The sequence below is a fragment of the Somniosus microcephalus genome, chromosome 14 (assembly GCF_052327205.1).
Source record: "Somniosus microcephalus isolate GS21.2 chromosome 14, FLI_Smic_1.0, whole genome shotgun sequence".
Lineage (NCBI taxonomy): Eukaryota > Metazoa > Chordata > Chondrichthyes > Squaliformes > Somniosidae > Somniosus > Somniosus microcephalus.
Window position 1 is genome coordinate 2614570 of NC_141000.1, and position 13000 is coordinate 2627569.

At 46.3% G+C, this 13000-nt stretch overlaps 1 protein-coding gene across 1 annotated transcript in view; it reads left to right on the forward strand.

Annotated features, from left to right (window-relative positions):
• cfap44 (cilia and flagella associated protein 44) overlaps positions 1–8748 on the forward strand; it is a 209912-nt gene extending 201164 nt beyond the window's left edge. The window contains exon 33 of the mRNA XM_086006122.1: positions 8431–8748. Within this exon, the coding sequence (XP_085862248.1) occupies positions 8431–8598 (168 nt within the window). The 3' untranslated portion in view covers positions 8599–8748. The remainder of the gene's footprint in view (positions 1–8430) is intronic.
• The last annotated feature ends 4252 nt before the right edge of the window (positions 8749–13000 follow it).

Here is a 13000-nt window from a genome sequence, read left to right on the forward strand (position 1 = left end):
TATTTGAAGAAAAGCTAGAAGGCAAATTTCAAAAACTTTATTCAGGTTTATATTGAATTTTTTTTTTTTTTTTTTTAAAACAGAGGCTGCGTCTGAGGGAAAGAGAAAGAATAAAAAGGGTCATTTCAAACATAACGGACTACTGATCACATATCTAGTGTCGCTTTTGCTCGTGTTTCAATTATAAACATTCTAAGTGTCTAGCTCAGAGATCTCCAACTTCCCTTTGCTCTCAAGTCCTTGAACGTGTTGTCGCCTCCCAAATCTATGCCCATCTTCCCCGCAACGCCCCTGCTATAGCACTGAAATGGCCCTTATCAAAGTCACAAATTACATCCTATGTGACTGTAAACTATTCCTCCTCAGACTTCTTGACCTGTCTGCAGCCTTTGACATGGTTGACCACACCATCTTCCACAAACGCCTCTCCACTATCGTCCAGCTGGGTGGAACTGCCCTCGCCTGGTCCATTCTTTATCTATATAATCGTAGTCAGAGAGTCACCTGCAATGGCATCTCTTCCCACTCCCCCCACACCGTTTCCTCTGGAGGCCCCAAGGATCTATCCTTAGCTCCCTCCTATTTCTCATCTATCCAAAAACACAAGCTCCGGTTCCACATGTACACTAACAACACCCAGCTCTACCTCACCACCACACCTCTCGACCTCTCCACTGCCTCGGATTTGTCACACTGCTTGTCCGACAGCCAGTATTGGATGAGCAGAAATGTCCTCCAATTAAATATTGGGAAAAACAAAGCCATTGTCTTCTTATCCCCTCCATAAACTCAGTACCCTAGCCACTGCCTCCATCCCCATCCCTGGCCACTGTCTGAGGCTGAACTAGACTGCTTGCAACCTTGGCGCCCTGTATGAGCCTGAGATGAGCTTCCGACCCTATATCCTCTCCATCACCAAGACTGCCTACATCCACCTCTAACATCGTCCGTCTCCGCCCCTGCCTCTGCCCATCTGCTGCTGAAACCCTCATCCCTGCCTTTGTTACTTCGAGACTTGACTATTCCAACGCTCTCCCGGCCGGCCTCCCACATTCTACCCTCCATAAACTTGAGCTCATCCAAAACTCTGCTGCCGATATCCTAACTCGCCTCAAGTCCCGTTCACCCATCACCCCGTGCTCACTGCCCCGTGTCCTAACTCACACCCAGTCCCGTTCACCCATCACCCCCTGTGCTCACTGCCCCGTGTCCTAACTCACACCCAGTCTCGTTCACCCGTCACCCACTGTGCTCACTGCCCCGTGCCCTAACTCGCACCAAGTCCCGTTCACCCATCACCCACTGTGCTCACTGCCCCGTGTCCTAACTCACACCCAGTCCCGTTCACCCATCACCCCCTGTGCTCACTGCCCCGTGTCCTAACTCGCACCAAGTCCCGTTCACCCATCACCCCCTGTGCTGACTGCCCCGTGTCCTAACTCACACCAAGTCCCGTTCACCCATCACCCCCTGTGCTCACTGCCCCGTGTCCTAACTCACACCCAGTCCCGTTCACCCATCACCCCGTGCTCACTGCCCAGTGTCCTAACTCACACCCAGTCCCGTTCACCCATCACCCCCTGTGCTCACTGCCCCGTGTCCTAACTCACACCCAGTCCCGCTCACCCATCACCCCCTGTGCTCACTGCCCCGTGTCCTAACTCGCACCAAGTCCCGTTCACCCATCACCCCCTGTGCTGACTGCCCCGTGTCCTAACTCACACCAAGTCCTGTTCACCCATCACCCCCTGTGCTCACTGCCCCGTGTCCTAACTCACACCCAGTCCCGTTCACCCATCACCCCCTGTGCTCACTGCCCCGTGTCCTAACTCACACCCAGTCCCGTTCACCCATCACCCCCTGTGCTTCCTAACCTACATTGGCTCCCAGTTAAGCAACGTCTCGATTTTAAAATTCCCACCCTTGTTTTCAAATCCCTTCATGGCCTTGCCCCCTCCTGCAGCCTTATAACCCACCGAGATAGCTGCGCTCCTCCAATTCGGGCCTCTTGTACATTCCTGACTTTAATTGCTCCATCATTGGCAGCCATGCCTTCAGGGGTACGATAGCACAGTGGTCATGTTACTGCACTGGTAATCCAGAGGCCTGGACTAACAATCTGGTGACATGAGTTCAAATCCCACTACGGCAGCTGGGGAATTTAAATTCAGTTAATTAAATAAATCTGGAATTTTAAAAAAGCTAGTAAAAGCCATGAAACTACCAGATTCTTGTAAAAACCCATCTGGTTCACGAAAGTCCTTTAGGGAAGGAAATCTGCCGTCCTTACCGGGTCTGGCCTACGTGACTCCAGACCCACAGCAATGTGGTTGACTCTTAACTGCCCTCTGAAATGGCCGACACCTTCTCAAAGGCAATCAGGGGTGGGCAATAAATACTGTCCCTGTGACGTCCACATCCCGTGAATGAATTCAAAAAAAGTTGCCAAGGCTCTAAATTCTGGAATTCCCTCCCTAAACCTCTCGGCTTCTCTTTCCTCCTTTAAGTCACCCCTTAAAACCTGCCTTTTTGACCAAGCTTCTGTCCGAATATCTCTTTGTGGCTCGGTATCAAATGTTGTCTGATAATCGCTCCTTTGAAGCACCTTGGGACGTTTTACTACATTAAAAGTTGTTAGAGAGAAATAGAGAATCACAGACCGTGGCCTGGAGTTTCCTTATGGTTGCGCCGTTATTTCCAGCGTAAGTCGCCTGAAAGCGGCCAAACCAGCAGAAGACCGAGGAATTTAAAGTGCAAATTATGTCCAGATCAAATCGAGTTTCCGCGATTTTTTGCGCAGGTTTAGAAAACATCTCGCTGTAAACTGGCCACGCCCACAGATTGAATTAATCACCGTGGCCAGTTTACGCTAATTGCGCGTCTTCGAGGAGGCGCTAAGAATTAAGCTGGTTTTTTTTGTTAGGCACATGGACACTAATGGGCACCTTTTAAAAATGCTTTTAAATATTAAATATTTAATTCATAAAGAAACTGACTACTGTACACCAATGTTACTAGTAAATGGTTCTCGACAGTTTTTAAAAATTATTTTCAGTTATTTAAAATCGGGTTATTCACAGGTGGTGGACTAGACACTGATTAAAAATGCTTATTGTTTGTGATAAACCCATTTTCAGCTGTATTAATAACACCGCACCAGGTTACCGCTCTTAAATAATCAAGGAATATTTTCTAACACAAAAAAAGATTAAGTTCTAAGACGCTGCCCCATTGCGCTGGTTCGTGGAAGATGTTACGTTTGTTGATGTGCAAATGATGGGGGGGGAACTTGAGCAAAAAAAACATCACTTCTGCAAACTAACATAATTTTGAGCGCACTTTGCATTTGGATTGGCGATTGCGCCCTAAGCAGAAACTCTACCTCAATGACTTTCCTCTTCCTGATCTGAATTATTTTTTTCTTTTCAATATGCAGAATTTTGAAAGCTTCTCAGGCAAACAAAGTTTCTGCTTTTTATCGCTTTGGTTTTTGCTAGTTAGAAAATTGAAACATTCTAGTTAATGACTGCGAGAGAGAGAGAGAGAGAGAGACAGAGGGAGCGAGAGACAGACAGAGAGAGAGACAGAGGTAGAGAGCGAGAGACAGAGACATACACCGGCAGAGAGCGAGAGAGAGACAGACAGATAGAGAGACAGAGGCAGAGAGCGAGAAACAGACAGACAGAGGTAGAGAGCGAGAGACAGTCAGACAGAGTGGCAGAGAGCGAGAGACAGACAGACAGCGAGAGAGACAGAGGCATACACCGGCAGAGAGCGAGAGACAGACAGTGAGCAAGACAGATGTCCAGGAAACAATCACACGATGCTGAATTAAGTGCTTGCAGAAATGACTTGGAATCCTGGGCTCCCCTTCCCTGTATAGTGTAGCCCATGGTTGGTTGCCCTCTCCCCTCACCAGTGAACGTAACTCTACATTCCATCCCCAATTCAGCTAAAACGCAAGTTTCTCCTCCACAGTGACACCAGACCAAAGGACCAGCCCATGCTACCAAACACCAGCAATCTAAGAGATTCAAATCATCGCGGTTCTACAATGGGTGGTCAGTCTGCACCGCCAGATAACCACCCAGGCACTGAAGATGAAAGTGACCCCTAGTAGGTTTAGGACAGCTAATGATTGATTGATTGATTCATCCCGCTAGCAGGCGATAAATGCCATGCTGCCCGCCCCCAGCACGCGATTACTTAACAGCAGCCAGCTCACAACTGGAATGAAAACTCATTTGAAAATATTCTTCACCTCACCCCTTAGCTCTCACTCCTCCTACACAATCTAAATAGATCCATCCCCAGTCCCACTGCCGCCTCAGAAAATCATTACAAAAAATATTCCAGCCCACTGCAGCAACTCGCCAAGGCTTCTTCGGCAGCACCTCCCAAACCCGCGACCTCTTCCACCTAGATGGACAAGGGCAGCAGGTGCATGGGAACACCACCACCTCCAAGTTCCCCTTCAAGTCACACACCATCCTGACTTGGAAATATATCGGCCGTTCCTTCATCGTCGCTGGGTCAAAATCCTGGAACTCCCTCCCTAACAGCACTGTGGGAGCACCTTCACCACACGGACTGCAGCGGTTCAAGGCGGCTCACCACCACCTTCTCGAGGGCAATTAGGGATGGGCAATAAATGCTGGCCTTGCCAGCAACGCCCACATCCCATAAACGAATAAAAAAAACCTCCCAACTGGTCCATAATTAATCCTTTTATTTAATTAATATATTTTACTGCAACCATGTTATAATTCTTTTCCTTCATCAATAGAGTTTAATTGAATCTTGTTCAATTGAATTTGCAGTCTATTTAATTAATAATATTTTGAAAAAAAGGTATTTTATTTAATAGAATCATACAGCACAAAAGGGGGCCATGCGGCCCATCGTGCCTGTCCCAGCTCTTTGAAAGAGCTCTCCAATTAGTCCCACTCCATAGCCTGAACTTTTTGTTCATTTTCAAGTATTTATCCAATTCCCTTTGAATGTTACTGTTGAATCTGCTGCCACTGCCCTTTCAGGCAGCGCATTCCAGATCAGAAAAACTCGCTGCGTAAAAACATTTCTCCTCATCTACCCCTGGTTCATTTGCTAATCTGTGTCCTCTGATTACCGAACCTCCTGTCAGTCGAAACAGTTTCTCCCCATCTACTCTACCAAACCTCTTTGTAATTGTGAACACCTCTATTAAATCTCCCCTTAACCTTCTCTGCTCTAAGGAGTTACAAGCCCAGCTTCTCCAGTCCCTCCACATAACTGAAGACCCTCACCCCGGTACCATTCTAGTAAATCTCTTCTGTACCCTCTCCAAGGCCTTGACATGAATATTTATTGTTTAAATATTTATAAATATTGGCCCAGAAGTTCGGGTCTCCACGGGTGAGTACGAATGGGGTACTCACCCGTAAGCCCAATGGAAGTGCCGGTTTCCTGCATGCGCGGGAAACCGGCACTTCTGTTCCCCTGAAAGCAGGGGTTCAGAGTTCGAACGCGTGCGCGGGAGAGGCAGCGCGTGCACATCGAACTTACGTTTTTTTTTGCAGGTTTTCCCGGGAAGGTAAGTCTCCAGAAATTAGACATTTAAAAAGCAGTCGCAAGGCCTGCTTTTAACAAGGTAAGTGGTGAATTAATTAAAATTAAAAAAAATTTTCCACAGGTTTATTATTTTTAAATACTTTAAAAAAAGGTAAGTTTATTTTTAGCCCCGTTAGAAAATAAAATTATTTTTTTCAAAAATTTAAATTGTTTAAAATAGTTATTTCATGTAATTTATAGTTTATTTAAAAAATGATTAAAAAAAAAATTATTTGAAGATTTAGTGATGTTTTGGGGTTCATAGCATTTATAAGTTTGACAGCCCTTCCTGTCAAATTTATGAATGAAGCATTCCCTGCTCCGATTGGCTCTCCATGGCCCACGTGATCCCAGGGGACGCATCAAACTAACTGCGCCCCTGGGATACGCAAGCACTGCGCGCCAGCAGTTGGAGGAGGCCCAGGATCGGAATTCCACGCGGGCCCACAGCTCAACGGCCGGCGCGCAAGGAAAGTGCAGGTCGGGGGCTTGCACCCGCAGGAAGCCCCCGACCCGAATTTCTGGGCCAACAATGGGCCGTAATTTGCGGCCCCTACGGGTGCGTAGGAGGTTCACACGCAGCCGCAAGTTCCAGGTTTAGGCCTGCGAAGCACATGCGCTAAAACCCGCAACTTGTGATCCGTCAAGAATTCTCGACAGATCCTCCGTATCCCCGGGAAAAGGTCATCCGCGGGCAGAGAGTTGCGCTATTTGCCCAGCGAATGCCTGTGAAATTCTTACGCCTGGTAAAAGCAGACGCAAGGCCTGCTTTTACCAGTGTAAGAGTTAAAAAAAATCAGAAAAATAAAATGTTATCAATAATTTACACGTTTAAAAACCTGTGAAATTAGGTACGTTTATTTTTAGCCCCTTTAAAACATGTAATTTTATTTTTCAAAAAATTTAATGTTTTAAATATTTAATTAAATGCCGTTTTAATTAATTTTAAATATGTGATGGTTTTTAAAAAATGTATTTGAAGTGTACGTGTATTTTTTGGGGTATTCCTATTTATGCTTATGGGGTTTCTGTACGTACAGAATCTCATTAACATAAATGGGGTCCCCTTCTGTCCTTGGTTGGGCCGGCCCACATGATCCCAGGGGCATTTACGAACCGCCTGTGTCCCTGGGATACGTGGGCCTCTTCCCGCCAGTACCCAGAGAGGCCCAGGACCGCGAGTCTCCATACCTCCCGGACCACCAGCTACGTGGGCATTTTCTTTGCGGATCGGAGGCATTTCCCCACGGGAAGCCTCGACCACAAATTCAGGGCCAATATTTATTTAACAAATATACATTTAGGAATCCTATTAGATTAAATATCTGTTGCATTTACTTAATACATTTACCTACATACACTGGATTAAATGCCCAGTACAACTGCAATATTCCATATAGTGTAATATTCTTCGACTATATACTGTAATATGACCATGGAAGCTGTTGTAAAACCCAACTGGTTCACCGAAGTCCTTCAGTGAAGGGAACATTAAGGGAATCAAGGGATATGGGGAAAGTTCAGGAAAGTGGAGTTGAGGTAGAAGATCAGCCATGATCTCATTGAATGGTGGAGCAGGCTCGAAGGGCCGACCCCTGCTCCTATTTCTTATATACAAATAATATACTGTAACAATTTTTCTTATGTTTACTCTGATTATGTCCACTGAAGCTTACAGGGGCAGATTTTCAAGCCTCCATTGCCTGGGAAATACTTATTCTTGGCAATAATGACAGGAACTAAGCAGAGAGACCCCTGATACTGGGTCTCCACCTCCTTTAGAAACATAGAAGATAGGAGCAGGAGTAGGCCATTCGGCCCTTCGAGCCTGCTCCGCCATTCAATGAGATCATGGCTGATCATCCAAATTCAGTACCCTGTCCCTGCCTTCTCCCCATATCCCTTGGTCCCTTTAGCCTCAAGAAATATATCCAATTCTTTCTTGAATATATTTAATGAACTGGCCTCCACCGCCCTCTGTGGCAGAGAATTCCACATGTTCACCACTCTCTGGGTGAAGAAGTTCCTCCTCAATGGCTTACCCCTTATCCTTAGACTAAGGCCCCTGGTTCTGGACTCCCCGGCCATCAGAAACATCCTTCCTGCATCTAGTCTGTCCAGACCTGACAGAATTTTATAGGTTTCGATGAGATCCCCTCTCAATCTTCTAAACTCCAGTGAGTATAAGCCCAATCGACACAATCTCTCCTCGTACGTCATTCCTGCCATCCCAGGTATCAGCCTGGTGAATCTTCGCTGCATTCCTTCCATGGCAAGAACAATCCCATCGATTTCGGGATTTGTATTCGTGTTTTGGGATCATACTTCGCAATTCCATTTTTTTTTCTGTAAAGACTGAAACCCAGTGACCTCAAATCCGACAAGAACCAGTTTCAGCGGGAGCACGGGTAAACTGGATACGACTGAAGAGCAGCTAAACCCAATATTCCCTCAGTAATACAATTGGAAAACAAAGGACACAAAAGTGTAATTTGAAGTGGTGGATTTAGAAAGTGTGCTCTGATGTGCAAAATCTACTTCTGGGGGGAGGGTCTGGTTCTGCATCCCCCAGAAATTTTTATATTTCATTGTTGTTTGGTGCATTTTAAATGTACAGCAATTCAGCACTTGAGGCAAAAATAACAATTGCGAATGTATTTTTTATATATAAAATCTGTTTGTACATATCTAGATGTATGTTTGTATACATGTCTGTATCTATATCTATGTGTGTGTCTGTCTCCATGCAACGGTAGTTTATAGTTTACTCATTGCAGCATGTCATGGACACAAATTGAAGTTGTGTGGAACCAATTGTGAACATTCCTGTTCTTGTTCCAGGGAGTGGAAATTCAGAAGCAAAAAGCTAAATTGGAGGAGAAGCAGGATCTGATTCAGCTCGTGAAGAAGCAGGCACAAGAAATCAACAACTTGAAAGATGAAATTAATGTGCTAGGCAGAAAGGGAGGTCACATCCTTCCTCCCACCCAACCGCCTTTACCACAGTGAACTCTGCAACACCTTTAAATAATACATCTCCCTTTCTTGCATTTATTTTAGCAACCAATTTGAGTTGTGTTTTTGCTTCCATTTTATATGATTTCAAACTCGTCTGAAAAAAGATGCAAGTCAATAATAAATATTTAATACGTACCAGAATTGGCTGTTTTCTTTAATAGAAAGTGGGGATTCTTCCCCAAGAGTTTCTACTTTCAAATCCAACTGCTCTTCAAGGGGAACTCGTGATCACATCCATTCTGCAGCAAGTTGTCCCACGGTGCAGGTGGGAGACACAGAGACAGCGCATTCTTTGAGAGGTGGAAAAATGTGGCACTTTATTCCATTGTGTACTAGGAGCTGACGGCAAGATGTCACATGTGAGACCACTCAGAATGCGATCCTAAAACACTCATTAAATTCTGAAAATCAATGTAACACAGGAAACTTTGCGATATCCGGGACCGGCGTGTTGCCGATCTATGAAAACTTCCGGACAGACCAGCGCTAATGTTGAAGGATACGGAGGTTTTCATCTCTGTATCTGACAACACTGTTGCTTAGCAACAGCTTGTAAACAGTCGGCCCGTACCTTGGAAGCGTCCCTGTAGCTTAGCAACAGCTTCAGAGAGGCTTTCCAGAGACTGACTGTTTTTTCTTCTAGCATTTTTTTAAACAAAGAAAAAAAACCTAACAAAACGGCTGCTGATTTCTGCCGTTAGATCGAGGTTTCCGGACATACAACTTCCGGATAAACCAAAGTTTCCTGTAAAAAGAAATTTAACTTACTTGCCCTGAAGCAGTGGCAGAGATCATTGGCCTGTTGTCTTTCCAGTTGCCAGCGGTTTTGGGGCTCGGTTTTTAGAATTTTTGTACGTTGGTACATACGAGGGCCAGATAAAACAGTAACTAGAACTGAAAGACCAAAGAAATCTACCGAATAGAGACAGCCACAAAGTTAAAAATAACTTACTAGTCCCAGCCGATGCAGCTTTAAGAGGTGCAGGACAGCACCTCCTGTCTCTCTGTGCACTGATCAGCACCTCCCGTCTCTGTGCGCTGATCAGCACCTCCAGTCTCTGTGCGCTGATCAGCACCTCCCGTCTCTGTGCGCTGATCAGCACCTCCAGTCTCTGTGCGCTGATCAGCACCTCCCGTCTCTGTGCGCTGATCAGCACCTCCCGTCTCTGTGCGCTGATCAGCACCTCCCGTCTCTGTGCGCTGATCAGCACCTCCCGTCTCTGTGCGCTGATCAGCACCTCCCGTCTCTGTGCGCTGATCAGCACCTCCCGTCTCTGTGCGCTGATCAGCACCTCCCGTCTCTGTGCGCTGATCAGCACCTCCCGTCTCTGTGCGCTGATCAGCACCTCCCGTCTCTGTGCGCTGATCAGCACCTCCCGTCTCTGTGCGCTGATCAGCACCTCCCGTCTCTGTGCGCTGATCAGCACCTCCCGTCTCTGTGCGCTGATCAGCACCTCCCGTCTCTGTGCGCTGATCAGCACCTCCCGTCTCTGTGCGCTGATCAGCACCTCCCGTCTCCGTGCGCTGATCAGCACCTCCCGTCTCCGTGCGCTGATCAGCACCTCCCGTCTCCGTGCGCTGATCAGCACCTCCCGTCTCCGTGCGCTGATCAGCACCTCCCGTCTCTGTGCACTGATCAGCACCTCCCGTCTCTGTGCACTGATCAGCACCTCCCGTCTCTGTGCACTGATCAGCACCTCCCGTCTCTGTGCAGGACAGCACCTCCCGTGTCTGTGCACTGATCAGCCTGTCCTCTGCTCCAGCTTCTTGTGGTGTCTCTGGATGAATTCACTCCAATGGAGCAACTTCCAGGCAGACAAGATATGCCTAAAAGGACTAAAAGCCAACAAATCCCCATGACCTGATGGCCTACATCCGAGGGTTCTAAAAGAAGTGATTGCAGAGATAGCGGATGCATTGATTTTGATCTTCCAAAATTCACTAGATTCTAGAACAGTGCCCGCAGATTGGAAGGTAACAAATGTAACCCCGCTATTTAAGAAAGGAGGGAGAGAGAAAACAGGGAACTACAGGCCAGTTAGCCTGACCTCAGTCATCAGGAAAATGCTGGATTCCATTATTAAGGAAGTGGTAACAGGGCACTTAGAAAATTATAATAGGATTAGGCAGAGTCAACATGGTTTTATGAAAGGAAAATAGTGTTTAACAAATTTAGAGATTTTTGAGGATGCAACTTGCAGGGTAGATAAAGGGGAACCAGTGGATGTAGTATATTTGTATTTCCAAAAGGCATTCAATAAGGTGCCATATAAAACTTGGCTATGCATGGGATTGGGGTAATATATTGGCATGGATAAAGGATTGGTTAACGGACAGAAAACAGAGTAGGAATTAATGGGTCATTTTCCAGTTGGCAGGCTGCAACTAGTGGGGTGCCGCAAGGATCAGTGCTGGGCCTCAGCTATTTACAATCTATTAATGACCTAGATGAAGGGACTGAATGCAATGTATCCAAGTTTGCTGAGGATACAAAGCTAGGTGGAAAAGTAAGCTGTGAGATCACAAAGTGTCTGCAAAGGGATATAGATAGACTAAGTGAGTGGGCAGTAAGGTGGCAGATGGAGTATAATGTGGGGAAATGTGAGGTTATTCAATTTGGTAGGAAGAATAGAAAAACTGATCTTTAAAAAAAAAAGTTAAGAACTATTAAATGTTGGTGTTGAGAGAGATTTAGGTGTCCTCATAAAGGAAACACAAAGTTAGCAAGCAAACATGAAAGAAAATGACATGTTGGCCTTTATTGCAAGGGGGTTGGAGTACAATAGTAAGGAAATCTTACTACAATTGTACAGGACTTTGGCGAGACCACACCTGGAGTACGGTGCAACAAAGGTTCACTAGATGGATCTCTGGGATGAGAGGGTTGTCCTACGAGGAGAGATTGAGTGGATTGGGCCGATACTCTCTGGAGTTTAGAAGAATGAGAGGTGATCTCATTGAAACATACAAGATACTGAGGGGGATTGACAGGGTAGATGCTGAGAGATTGTTTCCCCTGGCTGGAGAGTCTCAGTGTAAGGGGTCAGCCATTTAAGACTGAGATGAGGAGGAATTTCTTCACTAGAGGGTTGTGAATCTTTGGAATTCTCTGCCCCAAAGGCTGTGGATGCTAAGTCGTTGAGTATATTCAAGGTTGAGATTTTTGGACTCTATGGGAATCAAGGGATATGGGGATTGGGCAGGAAGGTGGAGTTGAGGTCAAAGATCAGCCATGATTTTATTGAATGGCGGAGCAGGCTCAAAGGGCCGTATGGCCTACTCCTGCTCCTAATTCTTATGGTCTTATACCCCCCCGAGCTCCCAAAATGTGTACAAGGCTCATCCCATGGAGCAACCCCAGTGCCAAACCAGCACAAGGACAGGGCGCTGCTAATTCTTTGATACCTCTGTGCCAGCACATCAGAACAGCCTTTCTCATTCCCAATGTTAGTCTGTCCCTGTATCTACAGCCCTGATAACACTGCCCACCCAGGCGGTACAGTATGAGTAGGGGAGGTTAAAATAGCTGTGTTCTACCCACTTTGAATTCCCACCTTGATCATCTCTTGGTTCAAATTTGCCAATGTCATTCCCAAGCTGCACACTGCATTTTCACCAACTAACCGTTCCAGTCTTATCCCACTCATTTATCATCCTGTCATCGCCAGCCTCCTCTGGTTCCCGATCTCAATGCATTGAATTCAAAATCTGGAGTTTACCAATACCTCCACCCGCTGCTGACCCAGTCCCAACTCGGACCCCCCCCCCCCGCAACCGATCCAAACCCAATTCCGACCCTCTGAACCCTCACAAATCAGCATGGTAAGCTCTATTTAATGCAATCGCATTGGTTTAATCAAGCGGTTTACCCAGCAGTCAATACATCCTCATCCTTCCCTTCTGCCTTAAAAAGTGACACAAATCAGAACGCTCCTCAGCACCTCCAAAAGCAATGGCTGTTGCAGATAGAAGCTCATCATATGCAGATATGGGAAGTACTGGAGTCAAACTCTGCAGCAGGACATCAGTCTGGGTAAGAGTCAAAACTACTGTGGGAGAAGTCAGATCAGGAACAGCTGCAGAAATGATGGCCGATCCTTAAATGGTGACCATTTTTCACAAAACAATCCTGTTGGTAATTTCCTCCTGTGCACATTGGACCTACCACAAAATTTATTGCAAAGTAATATAAATGTATGCAACATGTGCATCATTTGTATCTCTGGTGGGATGGCCCTCCAGAAAATCAATGTCCCAGAAAGACATGCTCCTGGAGACACATCCTTGGTGCTGCGCGACTGCACGGGATTTCTGCCCATCTCCCCATCGGACATCCATTTCAGCACCCGGAGTGGAAAGTCCAGGCCAGTGAGTGTGACCAAAGCACTGGGAT